The sequence below is a fragment of the Taeniopygia guttata genome, chromosome 4 (assembly GCF_048771995.1).
Source record: "Taeniopygia guttata chromosome 4, bTaeGut7.mat, whole genome shotgun sequence".
Taxonomy (NCBI): Eukaryota; Metazoa; Chordata; class Aves; order Passeriformes; family Estrildidae; genus Taeniopygia; species Taeniopygia guttata.
Window position 1 is genome coordinate 12,641,467 of NC_133028.1, and position 21,002 is coordinate 12,662,468.

Here is a 21,002-nt window from a genome sequence, read left to right on the forward strand (position 1 = left end):
ATTTCATCCTGTAGCTAATCTTTGGCACAGAATCTTTAGTTTTTCTCTTCAGAATTAGATTTCAGCTCCACCCTGCTACCTCAATTATACAACTAAAGGCAAGAGGCTTCTTTCTTCCTCCAGAAAAGCTTTTCTCTCAGCCCTGCCTCTGCCTGCCCCACCTCCTTTCCAGCAGCCTCTTCAAGCACAGGAGCTACTGAGGTGGCAGGCACGGGCACCCATCACACAGCATTTTTCTTTGTCTTTTTTCCTCCCTTCTCTCCAGCAGTCAAGAAGGGAGTCGAGACAAAACAGCCTTTGAGAGATATTTAGACTGGTTTGTGTCAGAGGCCAAAAGAGCATTACTGCAGGGAAAGATACCATTTACTAGAATTATGATTGTTCCTGTCCTCAAGTTACTGTAGCTCTTGGGCTCTTTCAAGGGCAAAGGGTTTAAGTATCTGCTGCTTCCCAGCTGTTTGGGAGCACTTCTTTTTTCTGCAGCATAATTACTCATAGTAAATATGCTTCTGGTTAAATTGAGAGCCATTTCAATTTTTCTGAGCCCCTGCAACACTGCTCTGCTATGCCTCATCCAACTTAAAAGTTTCTAGAATTGTATTTATGTCTTTACAAAGGCCCCATTCCATTTTTTTCTACCTCTAAGGCTTGTGCTCTCTGTGGGGATTTCATAGGTGAGCCACACTACCACATCCTCTACAGATCAGTCTCATGAGTACAGGAAAAGAGGATTTCAAATACTCTTTTCATATCCCCTTGCAGGCCAAACATTTATCCACTCTTCATCTCCAAGGTTCACTCCAGTGGGTTAGCATGGCAAGGATTTGGTAGCAGGTGGGCTGCAGGTGTGGCATCTGTGGAAATTAAACTAATTTCTCCAGGTCACGTCTGTTTTGCCTGTAATGGTTACAGGTGAATGATCTCCCCTATCCTTATCTTGACCCATGAACCTTTTATTCTATTTTCTCTCCCACATCCAGCTGAGGAGGGAAGTAACAGAGTGGCACCTGCAGTGCAGCCAGGGTCAACCCAATACATTTATATTTTCCAGAAACTCCTATTACCATTCTCATTGTCATTATTTCTATTTTCAAATTATCTGTACTCCGATTATATCAGCAGCACATAGAGGGAGAGACAGATTTATTCCAAAATAAACAGCCAAAGCGGAGGGTTTTGAGTATCCCCACAAGCACTGAACCAGTCTCAAACCCTCCCCTGTAATTCCTTCTCTTTGAAGGGAGGCTGTCACCACTGTAATCAGATTCCCATTCAACTCAGTCATTTTTGTAATGACCTAGTTCTCCTGTACAGTTCTCCTGTATCAGGAGGTTCTGTTTGGGGTTTCATTTGTGATCTGTTTCACTCTCATCACATCTTTACACATCAAACCACTTTCAGAATTTTCTTTTTACAGAGCTACCAGCTATCCTCAGGCTTTACAAATGAAAGCCAAGCTTTGCATTTCTAAAATGTTACCAGAAGTAGCAGGTGAGCCAAAGCAAACCTTTCTCGTACAAAACAGACCTTGTAATTGTCAAAGGCAGAATTTATATCAATCATTTTTCCTTAAAGGCAAGTAACAACAGAAACCACTTTCTCCAGACCACTGTTACTTACTCAGTGAAACTTTATAATTTCCATCCTGACTAACCTTTTGTGGAGACCATTTGTCTCAAAAATCATTGGCATAGCTTGTCCTCTCTCCCATTGCAGTTTTTTCTAATATTTGTTTTCCTTTAAAAAATCCAGATTAAACAAGCAACTCCTCCTTCCACTACTCAAGCCCCCTCCAGAGTGTCCATCTTTGAGCTTTTTGGTCCTTTATTGTTTTAAATTGTGCAGTTTTCTACCATCTGTGATACAATACTTCCTTATTCACATAAAGCGATGCAAGTTACAAAATCTGATTTCTTATGCCTAGCACATTACCCCTTTGGAGGAGCAGGGTGGGAATGGATCTTGCATTCTATAAAAAATGCAGTCAGTTGCTTGGGCCTTCAGAGACATATGTAAAATGACATCTAGAAGCATCCAGGGTGAGGCTGAGGGTGTTTGGGTAGGGGGTGGAGCACACAATTTTCATTATCTGATAATTTGTAAATCAGCAAGTCCTGGGTCTGATGAAGTCACATCCTCTTCAAACAGCTCTCCCAGCTGCTAACAAGTTTATTTCAACTGAATGTGTTGACTAGTTGGATTGGGTGCTTTACCCACTTTGTCATAAAATGTGACAACTGCCCCGCAGGATCTGACCCCAACTTTTGTATTTAGAAGGTTCTGCTTGAAATTTCTCTTAGAAAAAGTTGAAATGTCTCTGGGTTGTGCCAATGAAACACAGGTGCAACTTTTGGAGCTATACTCAGACCCTGATGCTCCAGACAGCTGAAAATAGGAAGAAATATTGTATGTGTGTATTTCAACAAAATATGTCAGTGCTCTCCACCACACACAAAAGAAGGGGCATTTTAAGGTGGGAAATGCTGTTCATGCAAAGTCAGCTGAATGTTTTGGAGTAGACTGATTTATTATGTAGACCCATATCAGATCCATTTGATAGAAGGAGTATTAAAATCAAATTTCTTGTCTCAGCACTTAAGAAAATATACAATGACTTCATAGTTCCACTCTTTGCAGTTCTCCATGGGGAGACCTGCAGCTATCTTAAATACCTGTGTTACAGGTTGATATTGATTGTTAAGAACATGAATAGAAATCATGTATTTCCAGAATTTTATTCCTAAGCACTTTTTACAGCAAGATACAAACTTTCTTTTAAAAATACCTATGTCAATGTGTGCAAATTAGATTGTTGTGTGTGCCTAAACTCTCAGCTTTGTCTCTAGATTGAAACAGTAAGCAAATGCAACAGACTGCAATAGAATCACTGGAGTTTAGATTTTTTTTTTCTAGTAGAAGACAGACATTTAGAAGAAGAAAAAAATAGATTTTAGTTAGTACACCATTTTCTGTTAAAACTATTTTAAGGCATCTCTACACATTATTTTCATATAACTGTGTAACAGCATAACAAGTCCTACCCTGGTTTTATTGCTCCTTATTACTGCATTAGTTAGGATAAAACCCGTTATTGTATTTGAATAGACTATTCTGCAAATAGCAGAGAGTCAAAATTGCAGATCAGCGTCTCACAATAGTTTACAGTTTTACAGAAGACTGCTGCAAATAAAGACACAGCAGGATGTGACCAAACACTCAGACAATCTAATTATTTAAAAGTACATCATATTTTTAAGACTACTGACCAGAATGCAAATTGTCAGTTTTAACTATTGGCTTTGACTGATTTTTCTCTCTCTGCTGTCATGGAAACCTGCATTAAAGGCAAAGAAACAATGGAACCTAATTAATGTCTCATAATTCTTCTGTACAGAAAATGTATTGGGCAATACTTGGTAACATTATTGCAGCACATACAACATGATTTTCAAAAGCATAGTTAAAGGATTTCTGCCAAAACAAAGGTTTTGTGATAAAAATATTTCAGAAGAGAAATAAGTCAGACGTACAAGATAGACAAAGGAGAGTCTCTTCCACCACTCTTCCCCCAGATACATTTTGAGGGTAAATTTAAAGGAGGAAGCACCACTTTGAAATGTTCTTGCATTTAGACCCTGCAACCTGACAGTTTCTCTGTAAAATAAAGGATCACCTTGGGACAGAAGCAAGAGCCTGTCAGGGTGTGGGTGCTGGCAGAGGGAGGCAGCATCAAGATAGTGGCAAGAGGGAGTTAAAGCAATAATTGAGAAAGAAAAATCTCTCTTCATTAAACTCTTTGTCACCTGCCAGGTTTTATTCTTCTGTGTACTGTGATACATTTGTACTTTACTTCCAGATCTGATTTTTTTCCCCAAAGATTCTGTATTTAAAGAGTTACAAACCACCACATCTTGCTTTTTCAGTCTTGTCCTTAGAAGAAGGCTCTGCAAACACAATGGTACATGTAATGTTTTATACCCTGCTGCAGCTTCAGGTTACAAATTCAGTATTCACAGAGAATATGGAAGAGGATAGCATGGGTGAAAGTCCTGTAAGCTTAATTGGAACTTTTTATTTATTACATAATGAAGATCTGCAAGTAGGTTAGATAGGAGATTAAAAATAATACTTTTTTCCACAGGTTAAACAATGGATAGTTAGAGAATTTTTTCTTTGCCACAATTCTAGACTGCAACAAAATCCACCATTTCTCAGGGAAGGAGATTCTTGTTGGACACTATAATTCAATTTCATTATAATTTTACATCCTCTTCTTCTGGGAGTTAGGAATGAATAAAACAAAGACTCTTCCCGATGATAAACTGAATCACTTCACACACAACTGATTCAGCAGGGAAAAAATTGTTTGAGTATATTGATTTCTGCTGATGTGCACCAAATTGTCTGTGAGTGGCAGTGGCAGGACCCTGGTTCCAGCTGCCTCATGCTGCCAGCCTGGCTGGGAGCCTCAGCCTTGGCTCCTGCCCCTTTCTGTGCTCAGCTCTGCTCCCCAGCTCCTTGTGTCTGACAGCCCCACCACTCTGAAATGCTACTGACAGCACCCTTAGCTTCTTGTGGCCTACAGCCCATAACAAAGTTGTGCTTGCAAGGCTGTAGAGGCATAGTTCAGCCAGGATTTCCTACTTAGAAAGAAGCTGGACAACAATCTGGAGGGTCTTTTTCTCTTGTCCATGGGAAAGTGCACAGACAGACCAGAAGAGCACTTGGTGACATAAAAAATTTTCAGTTGTCTCCCAAATAAGTGAGATAAAAGAAAAAAAAAAAAAAGAAATTAAACTGTTCATTAGAACAGTTACAGAAAAATTAATATAAGATGTCATTAAAGCAGGCTATACTTGTCAAAGGTTGTGATGATAATAATAATTAAAGATAAATTTCTTCTGAATTGGGATTATCAACTATTGCCACTAGTTATGCAGATACTGAGCACATGGCATCAATTGTACTAAACAGACAATAAAGAAAGAACCACAGGCAACTCTTTATTTACTGATAGGACATCCTCAAGCTGGCATATCAAACTCTATTGAAAAGGTCATAAGAATTTCTTGCATTATCTACAGAAATGAAAATAGAAGGAGAGAGGTCTTAAAAAATATGTGGTTCCTCCAGCCACAGAGGAAACCCAGGGATACATCTGAGCAAGCATTTCTCTGTATGCCACAAGTGAGTGACAGACCTTGCTGAGCAGGAAAAAGCCTATTATGATTGATCAGGAGCACAGACAGACTCTGTGTGGAGTATTTTTTAAGAGCTCAAAGGAAACTTAAATACAAGCTTGCTGAAGATGCAGTGCCAGCAGAAAAGTGCAAACTCTTCTTTAGCACTGAACTTTGTCAAAGAGTCATAAGAGTTATATTTTTTTCCCTGTTAGTCTGAATGAATCCTGTTGTGCTATTTAGCTGCCTCAGGCTGCTGAGGTGCACGATGGTCAAAGAGATTTTTACTTGCTGTGTGGAGGAAGAGCTGTTCACTTCTTGGTAGCACACATGCACAAGACAGTCACCTCATACATGAGGCTAGTCCCAAAGACACCCTGTGCTCTGTGATTCCAGATACTCACAGTGATGTTTTCAATGTGTCACTGCTTTTTAAAAGACTGCCTTATCATTCCTATGTCTTTGTATGCTAATTGCTAGTCTCAATTTTTCATTGCAATTAAAATTTCACTTTCCACTTGAACAAATGCTAGAGAACCTTATGCTTCATTAGTACCATTCTGCAATTTAGTGATCCCAAATATGGATCACAATCAGAGTTTTGTCATTATTATTTCATAGGGACTTTGTTATACACCACATTCCACCGACTTTTAGAGGAGAGACAGGACCACTGCAGGTTGCTTGGCCCAAACCATCCTTTGCTAAAGATTGCAGAAATGCAGGCACCTCCACCATGGCTGAAGCTGAATGAAAGGCGTTGCTGCATCAGATTTCCCAGACCCAGAAAAATATGCAGGAGCTCACCACATGAACCTGGGTCATGCAGCAAAGCTGGTACAAGAAATGGAAATTGTCTTACCTGTCAGTTCTACAGAGCTGGTTGTAGTGACTGGAAAGAAGCCATGCTTATCCTTCCCTTAGGAATGCAGTACTGTACTGTCAAGGCTACAGATGCCACCATTTATTAAGCAATGAGCAATAATGAAAAGGATAATACTTGAGACCAGCATAACATATTTTATTCCTCTTAGATGTCAATATTTTCACTTCTAAGTTATATCTCTAGATCTTTATAGTGCCTTATGAAGCTTAACTCCTAAAATTCCTTTTAAATGGGTACGGCTTAGGAAGTGCTGTTCCTTTTTGTCATATCATTTGATCATTTATCATTACCAAATTTTCTCTATGAAGGAATATCTGGGTTTGGAATATTTTCTTCAAATAAAGGATATTTTCCTCAAGAAAGAATTTTAACTGCTGTAATTTAAGATGAACAAAATATTTGGTTATTTTTAAAAAAGGTTTCAGAGTTTTCTACATCCACAGAAAGAACTTGCACAGAAATCTATAGTTCATCTCTCTTTCATTGCAGAGACAAGAAACAATACCTGATTTTCTCTTCTGCTTTATTTTCAAATATCAGTAAAGGAAGTCCAGACCTTGAAGAATCTGATTTATGCACTGATATTGGTTAGAATTTCTAATTAGGTTAGATTTTGTACCCCTGCAGGAGAAGAATGTCTTCTCCTTTCAGTCCACAGTTCACATTCTCACCAGGCTCATGGCCATTTTTGTTTGCACCTGTATTTTCTCTTGTCCATTTCCCAGCCCATCTCTTGGTGAGGCTGTGAAAGCTGTGGTCAAGAAGAATAATTTTCTCTGGTAGGTCTCTTTCACTTACTCATTTATCAACAAGGTTCAATCCCACCACCTCAGCTTTTGCAATAAATAATTCATTCTCTGCACCCTGGATAAATTCTGGATTAGGTAGAGAGAATTTGATGGGCAGAAGTAATTTTCCTACTGGCCATATCCATTTTGCAGACGAATTTGAATAGTCATCTTCATAACCTTTCTTTGTTCTGGATGTTAATTTGTAAAATGTACATCACCACAGAAAAGGAACCTTAAATCCTCCCTTATGTGTCATGTACTTATGAAACATGAGAGTGATCCTCTTCTCTTTAGAACTTTACACTGCACAACTGTCATTAATCTTGAAACAGGATGCCATTAATAATTTTCTGAAATCTTAGTATCAGGTTCTCACTGCACTTTACGAGTACAATAAATATAATTTTTGTTCCATTAAATGGAACATTTATGCTGTAAAAATCTGTAGTTGACTTTTAAATTGATAAATGATTTGATAAATTTTAATGAGTTAAAGGAAAGATTCTCCTAAGCAGGCAAAATTAATGCATGACAGAACTTCCTGCTTTGGTTTTAATTGCACTATTTTCCATTTTAAATTCACTCTGATACAATTCTAACAATGGACATCTTAAATTTCCTTGCACTCAGGATTTTTATTTTTTTTATTTAATCATTTATTTACATCTCTTTTACCCTTATATGCAGGCTTTTGGCTTCTGTTCTGTCCTTTTGAACAGTTGCAAAAATCATCCCCAACTTTTAATACTTGGCAACTTGAAAAATATACTTGACATACTTGCAGAAGCAAAAAGGAAATATGACTTGGAGAGATAACATATCACCTGAATCACATAGATATTCAATTATCACTATTTTGATATCTCTTGCTAGTTCCACGGGGGCTTTGGTTTTGTTTTTAGTATCACTTCTCTGACTTTTACTTCAGCCTGTTATAAATAAAAAGGAATTCCCTATGCTTTTTGTCTGGTTTGAACAAAAAAGCATCATCACTAAACCCACAAACATATTCAAAAGCAAACCAGGACAAGTTTCTATAAATGTCACAGCTGTAACATTTTCAGGCTAGTTGTGTATCTGTAGGATCTGTTCAGTACCAAAGTTTTGCAGTAGACGTGTCAAGGATTTATTTTTATTCTGAAACAATCACCTACTTTGGATGGTTTTACAGGCATATCCAAGAGAGTTTTGCCCTCTGATGTCCATTCCACTGTGGCTGGGCTTTGCTAACACAGCACTGAGCTGCATCTTGGGCAATCTACATTTTACAGAACCTTTACTACAGGCTAATTGCAGTCCCAGTTTCCACAGCATAGGTAAGAGTTGATCCTGACTGAAAACAGCAGATTTACATGATGTACTCATTACTCTGTCAAAAAAACCACTTTACCTACAGGACCTTGGTTATCAGTCTAATGGCTCACTCTAGCTATTGTGTTTGGCTTTCATAACCTTTAAAGCAGAGAATGTAAAAAATAAAGAAAAATAAAAAAAAAAAAAAAAACCACTGCTTGCCAAAAGTGGCGATTGAGGAGTCTGAAGCAATATCTAAGTGCTTTTCTTCTTTCTTTCACATTGCATTAGATTGAGAGCACCAAAACCCTGCTGTCATGCTCTCTTGAGAATACCCCTTACCACTGCCACAGCACTGGAGCTCTGCATCTGCCCAGAAGGAATAACACTCATTCCTGCCATAAATGTGCACAGGATTTCTGCAGTTGTCTACACAAATGTGGCCCAGATTCCCTCCAAGCTCAAGGGTCTGCTTTGGCTAGCAGCTACACCACTGCAAAGGCCAAACAAAGTAAGAATTGCACATTCATCAGAGGAACATGGTTGGAAATGAAAATTTTTAGAACAGAAGGGATTATTTTTCCCAGCAGCTTGGTATTTATCAATATTTATAGTAAGATTCCTCTTGCAGTGAAAGCTTTCTGTGAGAAAAGTTTATTAGGGTCAGCAAATAAAGCATATGTCTCAGTAAAAATGATGCAGAAGACACACTTCTAAGCAGGGTCTCAGGATGCAGAGAGACACACAGGAGATGAAATATTTTGTATGACAGCTTCTAATGTAAAAAAGATCAAAACTTAAACTATGCCAAAGGCCAATTCCAGCTTTTAAGAGGAATGTATTAAACTTGAGCCCAAAGATATATATTTCAAGGTGACAGCAATTTCTCCCAGGAAACAATTAGTAACCAGAATAAAATTTATCCAGACAGTGTCCCAGTACTGTCAATTGTTATCTTAGGTTATTAAAATCAGCACAAAAAATAAATAACTGCTGGATCACGCCTTCATCAGTTGGTGATGATGTTACAGCTAAGATTCATTTAGCACAAACACCCAGAGGTCACCAGCTGGCAGTGTTGAATCCAATGAATTTTCCACAGCTAGAAATAATATCCTGAACATTTACAACTCAAGTCAAATCTATTCTATACACCTTTCTTCCAATTATCTTACCCTTCCTGCTGCCTCATTGCCTTTCTCTGCCCTTTTTCCTCCATCATTATCTCATCTGAGTCTCTAGACAACAGAAACATTTTTAAGTCTTTTTCAATATCTTCACCTATTTCAGGTTTACATTAATGCAGTGATTAATTAATCTAGCTATTTGAGAAAACCACTCACCCTTTGCTTCATCTATAGCAAAAATAATTCACCCATCCAAGATCTGTGCAAGATACTAAATATATCTTCCTCCCTTGACTTACAATCTCTTCTTGGCTGGAAAAGAAACGTGGACACTGTCAGATATCTGGAATGGACCAGGATTACATGGCCTGGGTTCATGACCTCAGCTAAATTCACAAAAGTATGAAACACACGTTGCATCAATAAACACATCAGTGACTGGTCTCCAAATGCACTGGGACCAAAGGGCACAGAGAAGTCTGTTCCTGGTCAGCTCCCAAAGCCAGGGACAGGGTGTGCAGGCTGCCACCAGCATGCAGGCTGCCTACAGGGCTCCTCTGGGATGGTGCTCATGCCCCAGCTCACAGCAAGGCTGGGAGTGGGTCTAGAAACATTTTGAAATATGAAATATTGGATTTGAGAGCCCAGAAAGGATACCTAATTTTAAGTTATTGGTATAGACACAGCCAATGAGGATGACACCAAAGTCTTGCTCCTCATAAACCAGACTTGGAGCAGCTGGGTATAACTAGAGAGCAAAGATCATTAAGCACCTTCATTACCCTCCAGGAAAACCGAATGTGTGTCAGGATTTTTTCATGGCTTCAATCATCTCTTCATGATGGAGGACAAGTCACATAATACAAATCTGCCTGCACTGGTACTTGGTAAGTAACCTGGTTCTTGGCTCAGTCCTATTGCATGTTGTAGGAAATGTATTTAAAACATTAATAATTTCAGAAATACCACTCATCTTGCCCAGGGGACACTCAGACATCTGGGGAAGGATGAACATGGATAAAAGACTGAATATTAGAGAGGAACAGATTCAAGGTGGGACCAAGTTGTCAGCTGACATTTCTACAGCCCATTCATCTAAGCTTGAGATACCCATGACAAATAAAAAGGTGTGATAAAAAACAGGACTGCATTTTATTTTAAGAAGAAATCTCTATTATCAGAAATGCTTTTAATGGTGATAAAAGTGGCTTTAAGCATTTATTCAATTTCATTTCTACAATGAAGGTTATAAATCAACCCCAAACTCTTCTTGAAAAACACTGTTATCCTCCAAGCTTTTATGAGCATTTACAGAAGAGTGATTCCTTCTGTGTCAGATGTTATGAAAGACAGTTCATACTTCAGATAATGTGATTTATAGGTTGAGATTGTGAAGTTAAATTTAATAAAGCCCAGAGAAGATACATGAGCTTCAAAAAGCTTAATAGAGATCTTTCAGAGTTGAGATGCTACCCTTGTTTTATATGAGCTTCACTGTATTCTTGTGTAAGCTGTGGCTACTGATAGATCCAGCAGAACCACCCACCACAGAACATTTACCTTCTTTCCTCCTATTTTCTCTTCACGAGAATTTAAGTGATGAAGGATTGTAGACACATATCTTATTACTTTCTTCAGTTATCACGAAAAACTAAAGGACTTTCCAGTATTCATGTTTGTTTCTTAAACTGCCATCTTTTATATTTGGTGATGTAATTTCTCAAAGAAAGATTAATATGTTCAAGGAGTTGTTAGGAGATTTATTACTATTTTAATTTTATTTTGAAATCCAGATTATAAACTTTTGAAAATCAGCTGTTCACATCAGGGACAGTACTCCAAACTCATGAAAAGCTTATCATGATGGAATTTCCTCCAAATATACTTTTCAATAGTGATTTAGGATTTGTCATTTTGATTTGAAAGATGTAGGATTTAATTTCAATTCCTCACAATGAAAAAAAAATGTGACACTGAAATCATTCTTACAGAAAATGATACTGTATGAAAAATAAAATTTTAATTTCAGGATTTTAGTCACCAAAATCTTTCCTTAGACAGGATTTCCAAAAACTGATATGAACCCTAAGAGAGTGTGATTGAGCCTGGAAAGGGAGACTAGACCAAAAGAACTTTGGCTTTTAAAGAAGCTGAAGTTGTCTTATTCCCCATACACCGTGACATAACTGTTCCTTGTTAGATTAATATTCCAGTTTCTGAAACAGTACAAGCCTATTAGTTCCTGTTACAGTCCCTTTGTATATTTACAGTGCAATCAACAAAACAAACAGCAAAATCCAACTCTGAAAAATGAAACTAATCTAGCTGCAATTGCTATGCAAGAAATGCAGATTCAACTGTTTCCTTCCATTACTGTGTCAGGAATTGACTCATAGGAGGAAAACTCATGGATTCATGCCAATCATCTAATATAAGTTATAACTACAATAAAATATAGTTATAACTACAGTAAAATATATTCAATGCAAATCATTATTGCATCTAAACTGCAAGTAGAAATACATTAAACAGAGTTCTAGTTCACCAACAATCAATGAAAATGTTATTTTAAGAAATTATTTCTGGGAACAACATATTTACGGACTATTCCACTCATACTTGCAGTGGTCCTTTTCCCATGGTAGAAATAAAAATATAGTTTCAAATATTAAATAAATGAAATACAATTAATATGTGTAAAAGCTTCATATGGCTTGAACAGATGTGACCATTATTCATGGACCATTTATGATTTTTGTGCTTTGTCCTTGTTGCAGTTCAATAACAAAAGTAATTATTTGAAGATAATGTGTAGAATATCTTGAAATTCAGCTGAAATTTGGGACATAGAAGTCAGAGGTCTGGAAAATTCTATTGCAGCCTGCAAGTATAGACACTCCAGAAATGTATCACAAGTTAATTAAATTAACTTAAGATTGTTCAAGGCTAATTTTTTTATAGAAACATATTTTAAGCCTGATACAAGGAAATAGTTACTCAGGGTGGACTAGATTTATTTTGGGAAGGTTCGGGCTCAAGATTTCCCTTTGCTGTCCCAGGGTGAAATACAGGTTCTCCAGCAGTTCAGCAGCTCACTCTGGAGTCAGATCTTTGAATCACCAGACATTTGAATGTGCAGTGTTCGAGGTGAGCACTTCAGGTAAAAATTATATGGGTCAATGAAAGAGGTTTTTTTTTAATTTCTACAATTCTAATGGTGTTATTTTGGGTCCCAGAATATCAGTAGAGCTTCATACAAAATCGCAGAACCACCGAACACCCTGAGTTGGAAGAGACCCACAGGGATCATTGAGTCCAACTCCTGGCCCTACACAGGACACCCCAGGAGTCACAAACACCGTGTGCCCCAGAGCACTGTCCAAATGTTCCCTGGGGAGCTCTGTCAGGCTGGTGCTGTGACCCCTTCCCTGGGGAGCTGTTCCAGTGCCCAGCCACTCTCTGGGTGAAGAACTTGATTTTTTTTTCCTGATATCCAACATAAACCTCCCCTGCCTCCATTTATGATGTTTCCTCCAGTCCTGTCACTGTTCAGGAGAGTGAAGAGATCAGTGCTTGTACATAGATTGGTCAACTATAACCATTGCTAGAGACATCAAATATAAAACATTGTTAGTGCACTGAAGCATCTTGAATAGTGTCCTGTTTGCCTGAAATGTTTTGTAACTCTAGAGTACTATATTTCTCTTTCATTTTCTGCATTTCTCATACACACATATAGTAAAAAGTTTGAGTCTTGATATCCTGTGATGGTATTTAGAAGTGTAGGCAGGATAAAAGGCATCATCATGCCCAGTGCATTTTAAGGTATTGCTTGTTTCAATTTTAGTCTTTGGCATGGAAAAAAAAAATGAGAAAGAATATTTATAATTTGAGTAAAACTCAGTAATGGCAATCTAGCATTCTTTTTGTTTCACAATAAATATTTGATCTTCAGTCTTTCAGCACTGCTATGTTTATCTCTCAGATCACATTAACCTATGACTGTTTCTGTGCAGTGTCTGGTTTCACAGTGGAAATTTCCACACCTTCTGATAAAGAAAAAAAGTCCATGGGATTTCAAAAAAGGTAGACAAATACATAATAGAGAATTCCACAGGCTCCTAAGCACAGCTATACATACCATATCTTTGGTAAAAAAATCCAAAGACTACAGCTTGCTGGAACCTTGGAAAGTATACTGGGAAAGTTTTGTACTGCAATCACAATGATGTAGTTTTTTAAAGCCCTCAGCAGTCATTAGATTGGCTCAGATCATTCATATCAAGTGAAGAGCACATACGTACGTATGTAATTATGTATGTATGTAATTTGGAATAAATTTTGGGTTCAAATGCTTTCTATCAGAGTGCAATTATACTAAAGCTGTGCTCACTCAAGACAGAACACAATTTGCCTTTAATTTGTGAAAGGTGCTAACCTAGCACCAAGAGTGAGCTAAGGGATGGGCAGAACATTTTAGGTTGGGCAGTGACCTCAAGTAAGACAGCTAAAACTGACAAAACACAAGCTCAATGTGCATTGTAACAATCTGCACCCCATCAAGCTATTCACAGACTGAATAATTTTCATTTTGTAATGGTTTATGTCCCCTCCACCTTTTCATTTTCCAAATTATATAGATCATTAGATAAGGAGGAAAACTCTGCATCCCATTACTAGTATCACTACAAAAGCCAGCAAGTATTATCACACTACATAAGAGCCAGCAAATATTTTAAGCTGCTGGTGTAGTTGAAGCCAGTCATTGCTTGACCAGTATTTTCTCTCAATCATGTGCCACCAAAAGATTCAGTGTCTAGAATGGAGAAGATAAGGGAAATTCCAGTGCCAAAAAGGCACTTTTTTGTTGTCCTGTGACAGTAATTCTTAGAAAGTAATTGATTTTTGAATTTTCACTGAATCCACTTAAAAAGAAAAAGAATTAATTGTTGGTTTTGATATTCCACAGCTTTATTAGAGAGGTTTAGTCCAGGTATTGTCAAAAAACAAATGGGACAGGACAACACATTTCAACACAGTGTTGTAACAATTTGGAGAGAAACTAAAGCAGAAACAAACAGGTGAATATGATGTTTAAGTATCACAATTCAAAAAGACACCTTAAAAATATTAATGAAAAATAAAACTCCTTGTGAAACCTAATACCTTTAACAAAGGAGGTCATCAAAAATCTTTTGTTCTTTTCAGCTCTCCAGACTCCCATATTCTGAACTGATTCAGCAACAAGGAGAAAATGAGAGATCCATGAAAGCATTTTAACGATTTTCTTACCACAGATTGACTAGGAAGGGGTGTTCCAGGCCTTGCATTATCTGCAGCTCCCGGAAAACATTGCGAACTTCATCTCTCTCAATGCATTTCTGTTTATTCATATACTTCATGGCATACATTTTCTTGGTGTCTCTCTTCTGTACAATGCACACCTAATTGGCAGCAAAGTAAAAGAAAAAATTTGACACCTTGAGAAAGTGAATTAAATTGTGACTTTGGAAAAAAGGAGTCTTTAATGATATTTCAATAATTCAGATCTGGATATTACAACTGAGTAACACATTCAGTAAGTTCACTTGACCACTCCTCAGGATTCTTTCTAATAGATTATAATTAAAAAATAACAAAAACCCAACCCAAGCCTGCATAAGAGGAAATGGAGACCCAGAAAAATATATTAACTTTCAAAACTTTCATGGTAAAGCTGAGAGTAATATGCTGCAATGGCTGAAATCACAGGCTATTTAATTATTCAGAGAAATTACTGCCTCCTGCCTAGGAAAATGCTCAGTCATTGTCCTCCTTCCCACAAGTCAATACTCACATCTTGATTACTGCATCATAAACCTTGCCTTTCTTCCCAAGGATCAATATTTCATCTAAATATCAGAATTATGCTCCCTTAATTATTGTTGAAAGGAAAAGAATATTCATACAGGTATTCATCATAATATTTTTGACTTCACAAGAGACCATTACTATGATTTAGTCTCTGGCAGTAAATGTCTACACTTTTACTTTATCTTTTTTTTTTTTTTTTTTTTTTTTTTTTTGACAAAACCCAAATAATGTAAACACATGAAGAAAATCCTAGTCAAGAGAACTTCCATGGGAATTCTGGATTTCCTTTTGTCATGGTATTTTACCTTGAAAATGGAGCTAGAGACTGGCACAGGTTCCACAATCAAGCATCAGGTTAAGTACGATTTTTGGCAACAAAGAAATACACAATTGTTCTGAATATACTGGAAACACCTGGTTGAGGTATCCCAGGTATGCTATGTCTAAGTTCAAAGATATTCTGGATTCACTTAGTGTGGGCATTATAATTTTTTTTTTTTATATATTTAAATACATACACACACATGCACGCATACATGCTCCTGTATTTTACACACAAAAAATTATATTATACACTCATAAATTCATGTTAAGAGACCAGATTACAACACAGTGACAGGCAAAAAGAAATCCTTTGTGTCTGAATTTAAGGAACTTATGCACCCAAAATTTAGGAAAATTCAGGAGTAACTAAGGCAACTTCCCGTAGCTAAAACTGGGAGGAATAGGGCCAGTAAAGTCAAACTATGTTTATTTTTCTGAAACTCTCTTTTCATAAAGTGTGTCCTTGAGCCCAAATCTACTCCAAATAGAGGAGTTAATAGAGTACCTTTAAGCTATCATGATAAGGCATGATTAAGCAGTGTTTCTAATTACCATTCCTAATATCAGGAATTGCTCTGCTATTAAGGAAAACAGGGATGGTAACATCTTGTTTTGAGCCCATCAATGTTGCACAATGGTGAGTACTGAAGTTTTGTTTTATTTTTCACCTTGGATTGTTATGAAAGATCTGAAAATTGTTGATGCTCTTAAGAAATCTAAAGGTTCACATTTATATGGAAAGAACCCTGGCTGTGGAACAATAGGGAATTGTATTTGGCCTTTTGGAGGAAGAAAAAGTATCAAGTGGTATCGAATGGGAAACTGAGTGGGAAAAGTAGGGATGAAAATGAATTATTCAAGCTTCCACAGGTCCTTCAAAAGCACAAGCAGAATTTTCAGGGGCAAATCCTGGCTTCTTGTCTCAGAATATGTGAAGACTCCAATTTAGCAAGTCACATTATAAAGTGCAACATTTGGGGATTTTAGCTCAGAGCCTAAGTCCAGAAATTCAGCTGTGTACATTAGTTTGCATCATATTTTTCATGTACAACTTGGCCAAGAGTTAGGTGTTTACAGAAGTCTCCTAGTCCATTACATTAAAAGCCTCCCTATTGAAGGGTTGACTGGAGTGACTGCTGAGAGAATGGGTTTGAGAATTACAGGTTTGACCAATGTGGCAAACCAAGATCATATGCAGCAGCAAAATATGTAATGTAACCAGTTTTGAAACGCTGCTGGGACTCCAGAAGGCACTCAGCTCTCTTACCTGGCAGTAAAGACAAGGGTGTTCAGCACAGCTGAAACAGACCTTCTGTTGTTGGTAGAAGCTTGCCTAACACACAACTAGCTTCAAAGCAGAACGATAGTAAACATTTTCTAGCAATGTGTACCTACGCAAATCCTTTAACATGGTTAGAAAATCATTAGGATTTTAATGAATATAATGAAGCTACTTCCTACTAAAAATCAGGAAACACAACCTGCATCCATGTTGATGTTACTGTAAAAAAATGCTTGACATTGCTATGTCAGCACTGGATCATATTGGAGATCTTCCCTGGCACTTCTACCTGCTGGCAGTCAGCTCTTCTCCTGAGCAGGACATCAATGGATTGACACTTTCTACTAAAGCAAGAAAGAAGGGAAAAGCCCTTGAGCCCTTCTCACATGTGCAGTCTTCTTGGGAAATGTTTAAGTTGAGTTTTTTTTTTTTTTTTTCCCAAATGAGCAATTTTAAAATAGGGATAAACAGGTGCTCTGGAACCTCAATTTAAAAATTCTGTGATGACTCATTATGATGAAAATCTGTGCAGAATTGCCTTATTTACATGTATCATTATGGAGGCCCATCACACTTACAGTCTTTCCATTTTTCTGTGAATATAATTTACCAAAGGCCAGACAGTGTGATGATTCAGAGCAAATATGTGTTCTGAACTCAACAACTATCCAGCTTCATAGTCAGTACAGAAGGACAGCAGCCATCTCCATAAGGTATGGATCTAAAGAGGTACAGGGGACTATCTCTGTCCCTGGAATGGTTTCCCTTTAATGTTCCCTAAAGAGACTGTAGATTACCAGTTTGGATATAGGCATCCGTATTGTACATGTTTAAAAAGCAGGCATTATGAACCCCATTAATTTTCACTGGAATGGTATAGTGCTATTTTTAAAAACCTCTTGTGAAAATATTCTCTTTCTAAAGGGTTTTTAAGGCATAACTTAGTTGTTATCACAGGGTGGTGTCTTTTGTTATTTCTGGTAGAAGGTAACAGTGAGCTGCCTTAAAACCTATCAAGTTAGAAGAAATTTGACCAGAGAGTGACTTGGGACCACTGTCCCTTAGAATCTAGGGAAGCTAATAGATTATGGCTGCAGGGCTAAGCTTCATTTTTCAAGAGCAATATGTTCTGAGGCCCACTTCTCAACTATCTTCTTGGATTTCCTCTGATTTCACATGCAAAAAACAGAGAAGCTTGATGAAGGAAGCTGCATAATGCTGTGTTGGCAGAGCAACCATGGGTAGCTTCAACAAAGTTCTTCCCAGAGCAAAAGATGATGATGGCTGAAATATCAGACCTGCTGCAAAACACAGATTTTTCCTGTTTCCCACTAGAAGAGACTTATAGCTGCTATGTGCATGGTGTGGAAAGAATGAAGTGCACTTAGCATCAATTTTGGTCTAAATTTAGCACAGGACTACTTAGACCTCTCGGGCTGCTACAAGATGTGCTTTGACAACAGGTGATAAAAGACCACAGCTGGAGGGCAGGGTTGGGTGGGGAGCTGGAAGCTGGGCTGCTCACTCACTCATGCTCCTGTTTGATATTTTGCATCTTGGGTCAGTAGATGAGATGGGCAGTCCATGAGGACTCCCAGCCCAGCAGAGGGGCTGTGGCACTGCACGGGCAGAAGCGCTCACCCAACACAGAGGGCTACAGGAGAGAAATCAGATACACTCCAGATGGGAATTGATGAACCTGCTGTTGAGCATCTGCCTGAAATTCTGCTCCCTTGTCTGTCCTACCCATGTGCTCTGAAAGACTAGTTCCCATAGTCCTAGCCTACAGACAGAGCTGGCAAGATTTACTCAGAGGCTGGAGAATGGATATGATAAGTTTGTCTTTAGGCTGCCAAGGGATTTCCTTTAAATAGGGAGATTCATTCCCAGATTCCCCTGAGCGAAGCATGACATCTGGAGCAGCCAAAGCATCTGCTTAGTATCCTTTCATATTAACTCAGGCTAAAAAACAGGTCATAATACTGTCAAACAATATTAATATTTTGCAGTTGTGTGTTGTGTTGCTTTTAGGATAGAAGCATATTTTTTAATGAAATATTTTGCATACTATTTACTAAAGTACCCTCAATCAGTGTAGACATGATTCTGGGCTCCCATCTGGTTTACACCACTGTAATTTCAACTTTACTTCATCACAGGAAGTCACTGTTTTATGCAACCAAATTTATCAGAACTAAGTCTTGTGTCTCAGCATCTTAGACAAACAAGAGAGAGTTTGTACCTTGAAATTATAATTTGAATTCAATTTAAGGATGTTAGATTGTTTAATATAACTAATCCCATGAACAGAGAAGTCAGAGAAAATTGGTACTATAATATCTCTGAGAACTAGTTGTTACACCTGAATACAAATTATTTTGCAGCAGTAACCCTGCAATTATGTGGTTATTGTTGCAATAAAGGACAAGGAGAATTCTTGTGTTTCAATCCTCGCTGGTTTTGTACTTTTTGGACAAGCTTCAAATATATAATTTTTTGCAATATTTTGTTTGAGAAGAGTGATAGCTCTACATATAACAACATTTAAAAAAAAATAGCCAGATCAAGCATGAGACAGCATTTCTAACATATCATATATCCCTCTTCCTACTGTCTCTGCCCCTGCAAAGGAGCCCTCACTCTTTCACATCATACAGGAAAATAAAACAAGCCTCCTATATGAAGGCTTGGTTGATTTTGATCCACTCTTCTCCATGGCACTCAGGAAAATGGTGGCTGTTTCTATGATATTTCTAGAAATATCTAATTTTTTACAGGTTTATATGAGTGTGGTTCTTGTGAACCTGCTTTGGGGAATCTGTATTGGTGAAAATAGAGTTGCACGATCCTCAGAGAACATGTTTAAAGTATGATTTCCCTCTACACTTAAATCCTTATTTTGCAGTTGTCAAATGCAACAGGATAGTCCTTGCTGTAACAGCTTCTTTTTTTTCCCAGATGAGTACAGGCTTCTGACAAATCACCTTGTTTTTCCTTCCATGGGCGAGAGAAAGAAAGAAGCCCATTTTAAAATGACCTGTTATAACATAGCCAAAAGCACAACATGGTAAATCAGTCGCTGTTTCAAATGTCTGTCTCTGTGACTCAGTCTTGCCTTTGTTGTTCATTTAGAAGCCTAGTTGCTGGCAACTTTTCTTATTATTGTCCTTCTGGAAGTACCTGGCAGCAGAAAATGTCAAAAAAGGATGCAAGACTGTTAATCTCTATTGCAGGGTGTTTACTGCTCGGGGTCTGCTGTGCTCTAGCATCTTGCAGTGTATAACACCATGTTCAGTCCCACGCTTTCCTAAACTGCTGCTTCCTTTATGGCTCCTCTGTGGCCTTTTCTGTTTTCTGAGAGCAATAGGATGTTTTAAAGCGTGCTCTATTTTTTTATTTTATTACTCTTGGTACAATATCTCCGTCTCTCTCTCTCTCTCTCAATATTTCTTAAATTACTTTGGTTGCCACAGCAACTGTAGGCCTCTGCAGGATATTGCTGCAGGAGGTATCTGGCATGGCAGAGCCCCTGTGCTGCTCAGCTCTGAGCTCAAGGTGATGCTCAGCACCTCAGCTCCTCCACTGGGGCTGGCCTCAGAAATCAGCTCCCTGCCTTCACCTTTGGCATTTTGAATTCACACTCACAACATTTGCTGTCACAGGAACTCCTAGGCCATTTGCTATCAAATATTTTGCATCTCAAGTTCTTGTCTTTTCTGAGAAGTGGCTACCTGATTCTAGCTGCTGCCTCTGTAGCCAGTTCTTCTTAGGGACATCTTAAGAGTAGCTGCTGTCTCCTAGACACTTTTGCATATTTTTCAGGAAAAGATACACCACAGTAATTTTGAGGAGGGTAGGAAATGCATGTGGAGAGAAGAGAAACCACAAGCATGCTTTTTTTTTTTTTTCTGGAAGCAAACAGGCTCGCTTGAAAGTTATCCTTTGAGAGCTCAGGTTGCACCTTGTTAAGGGACATATAAAGGAGGTGAGGTGTGACCCTGCTGGGACCATCACAGTCACAGCTTCTGTGTAAGTCGGCAGCTCTTTTATTCAAGCCAAGTGACAGGCAAGCTGTGGCAGAAGGAGTGTGACCACTCAAGGAGCAGTTCCCATGTTCCTGGGCACATGCAGACCTACCTGGGGCATTATCTGGGCAGACAGGCACTGGCACACACCTGGTGCATTGTCTGCTGCACACCCAAAGGGGCACAGACAGGGCAGGGATCAGGGGTACCCAAAGGGGCACAGACAGGGCAGGGATCAGGG

The 21,002-nt window shown here is 38.2% G+C and overlaps 1 protein-coding gene across 3 annotated transcripts in view; it reads right to left on the minus strand.

The window, feature by feature from the left end:
* Positions 1-21,002, minus strand: part of STK32B (serine/threonine kinase 32B) — a 156,874-nt gene that overhangs the window by 105,928 nt on the left and 29,944 nt on the right. For all 3 annotated transcript variants that reach the window (XM_030270736.4, XM_030270734.4, XM_072928000.1), the window contains exon 3: positions 14,570-14,721. In XM_030270736.4, the coding sequence (XP_030126596.4) occupies positions 14,570-14,721 (152 nt within the window). The remainder of the gene's footprint in view (positions 1-14,569; positions 14,722-21,002) is intronic.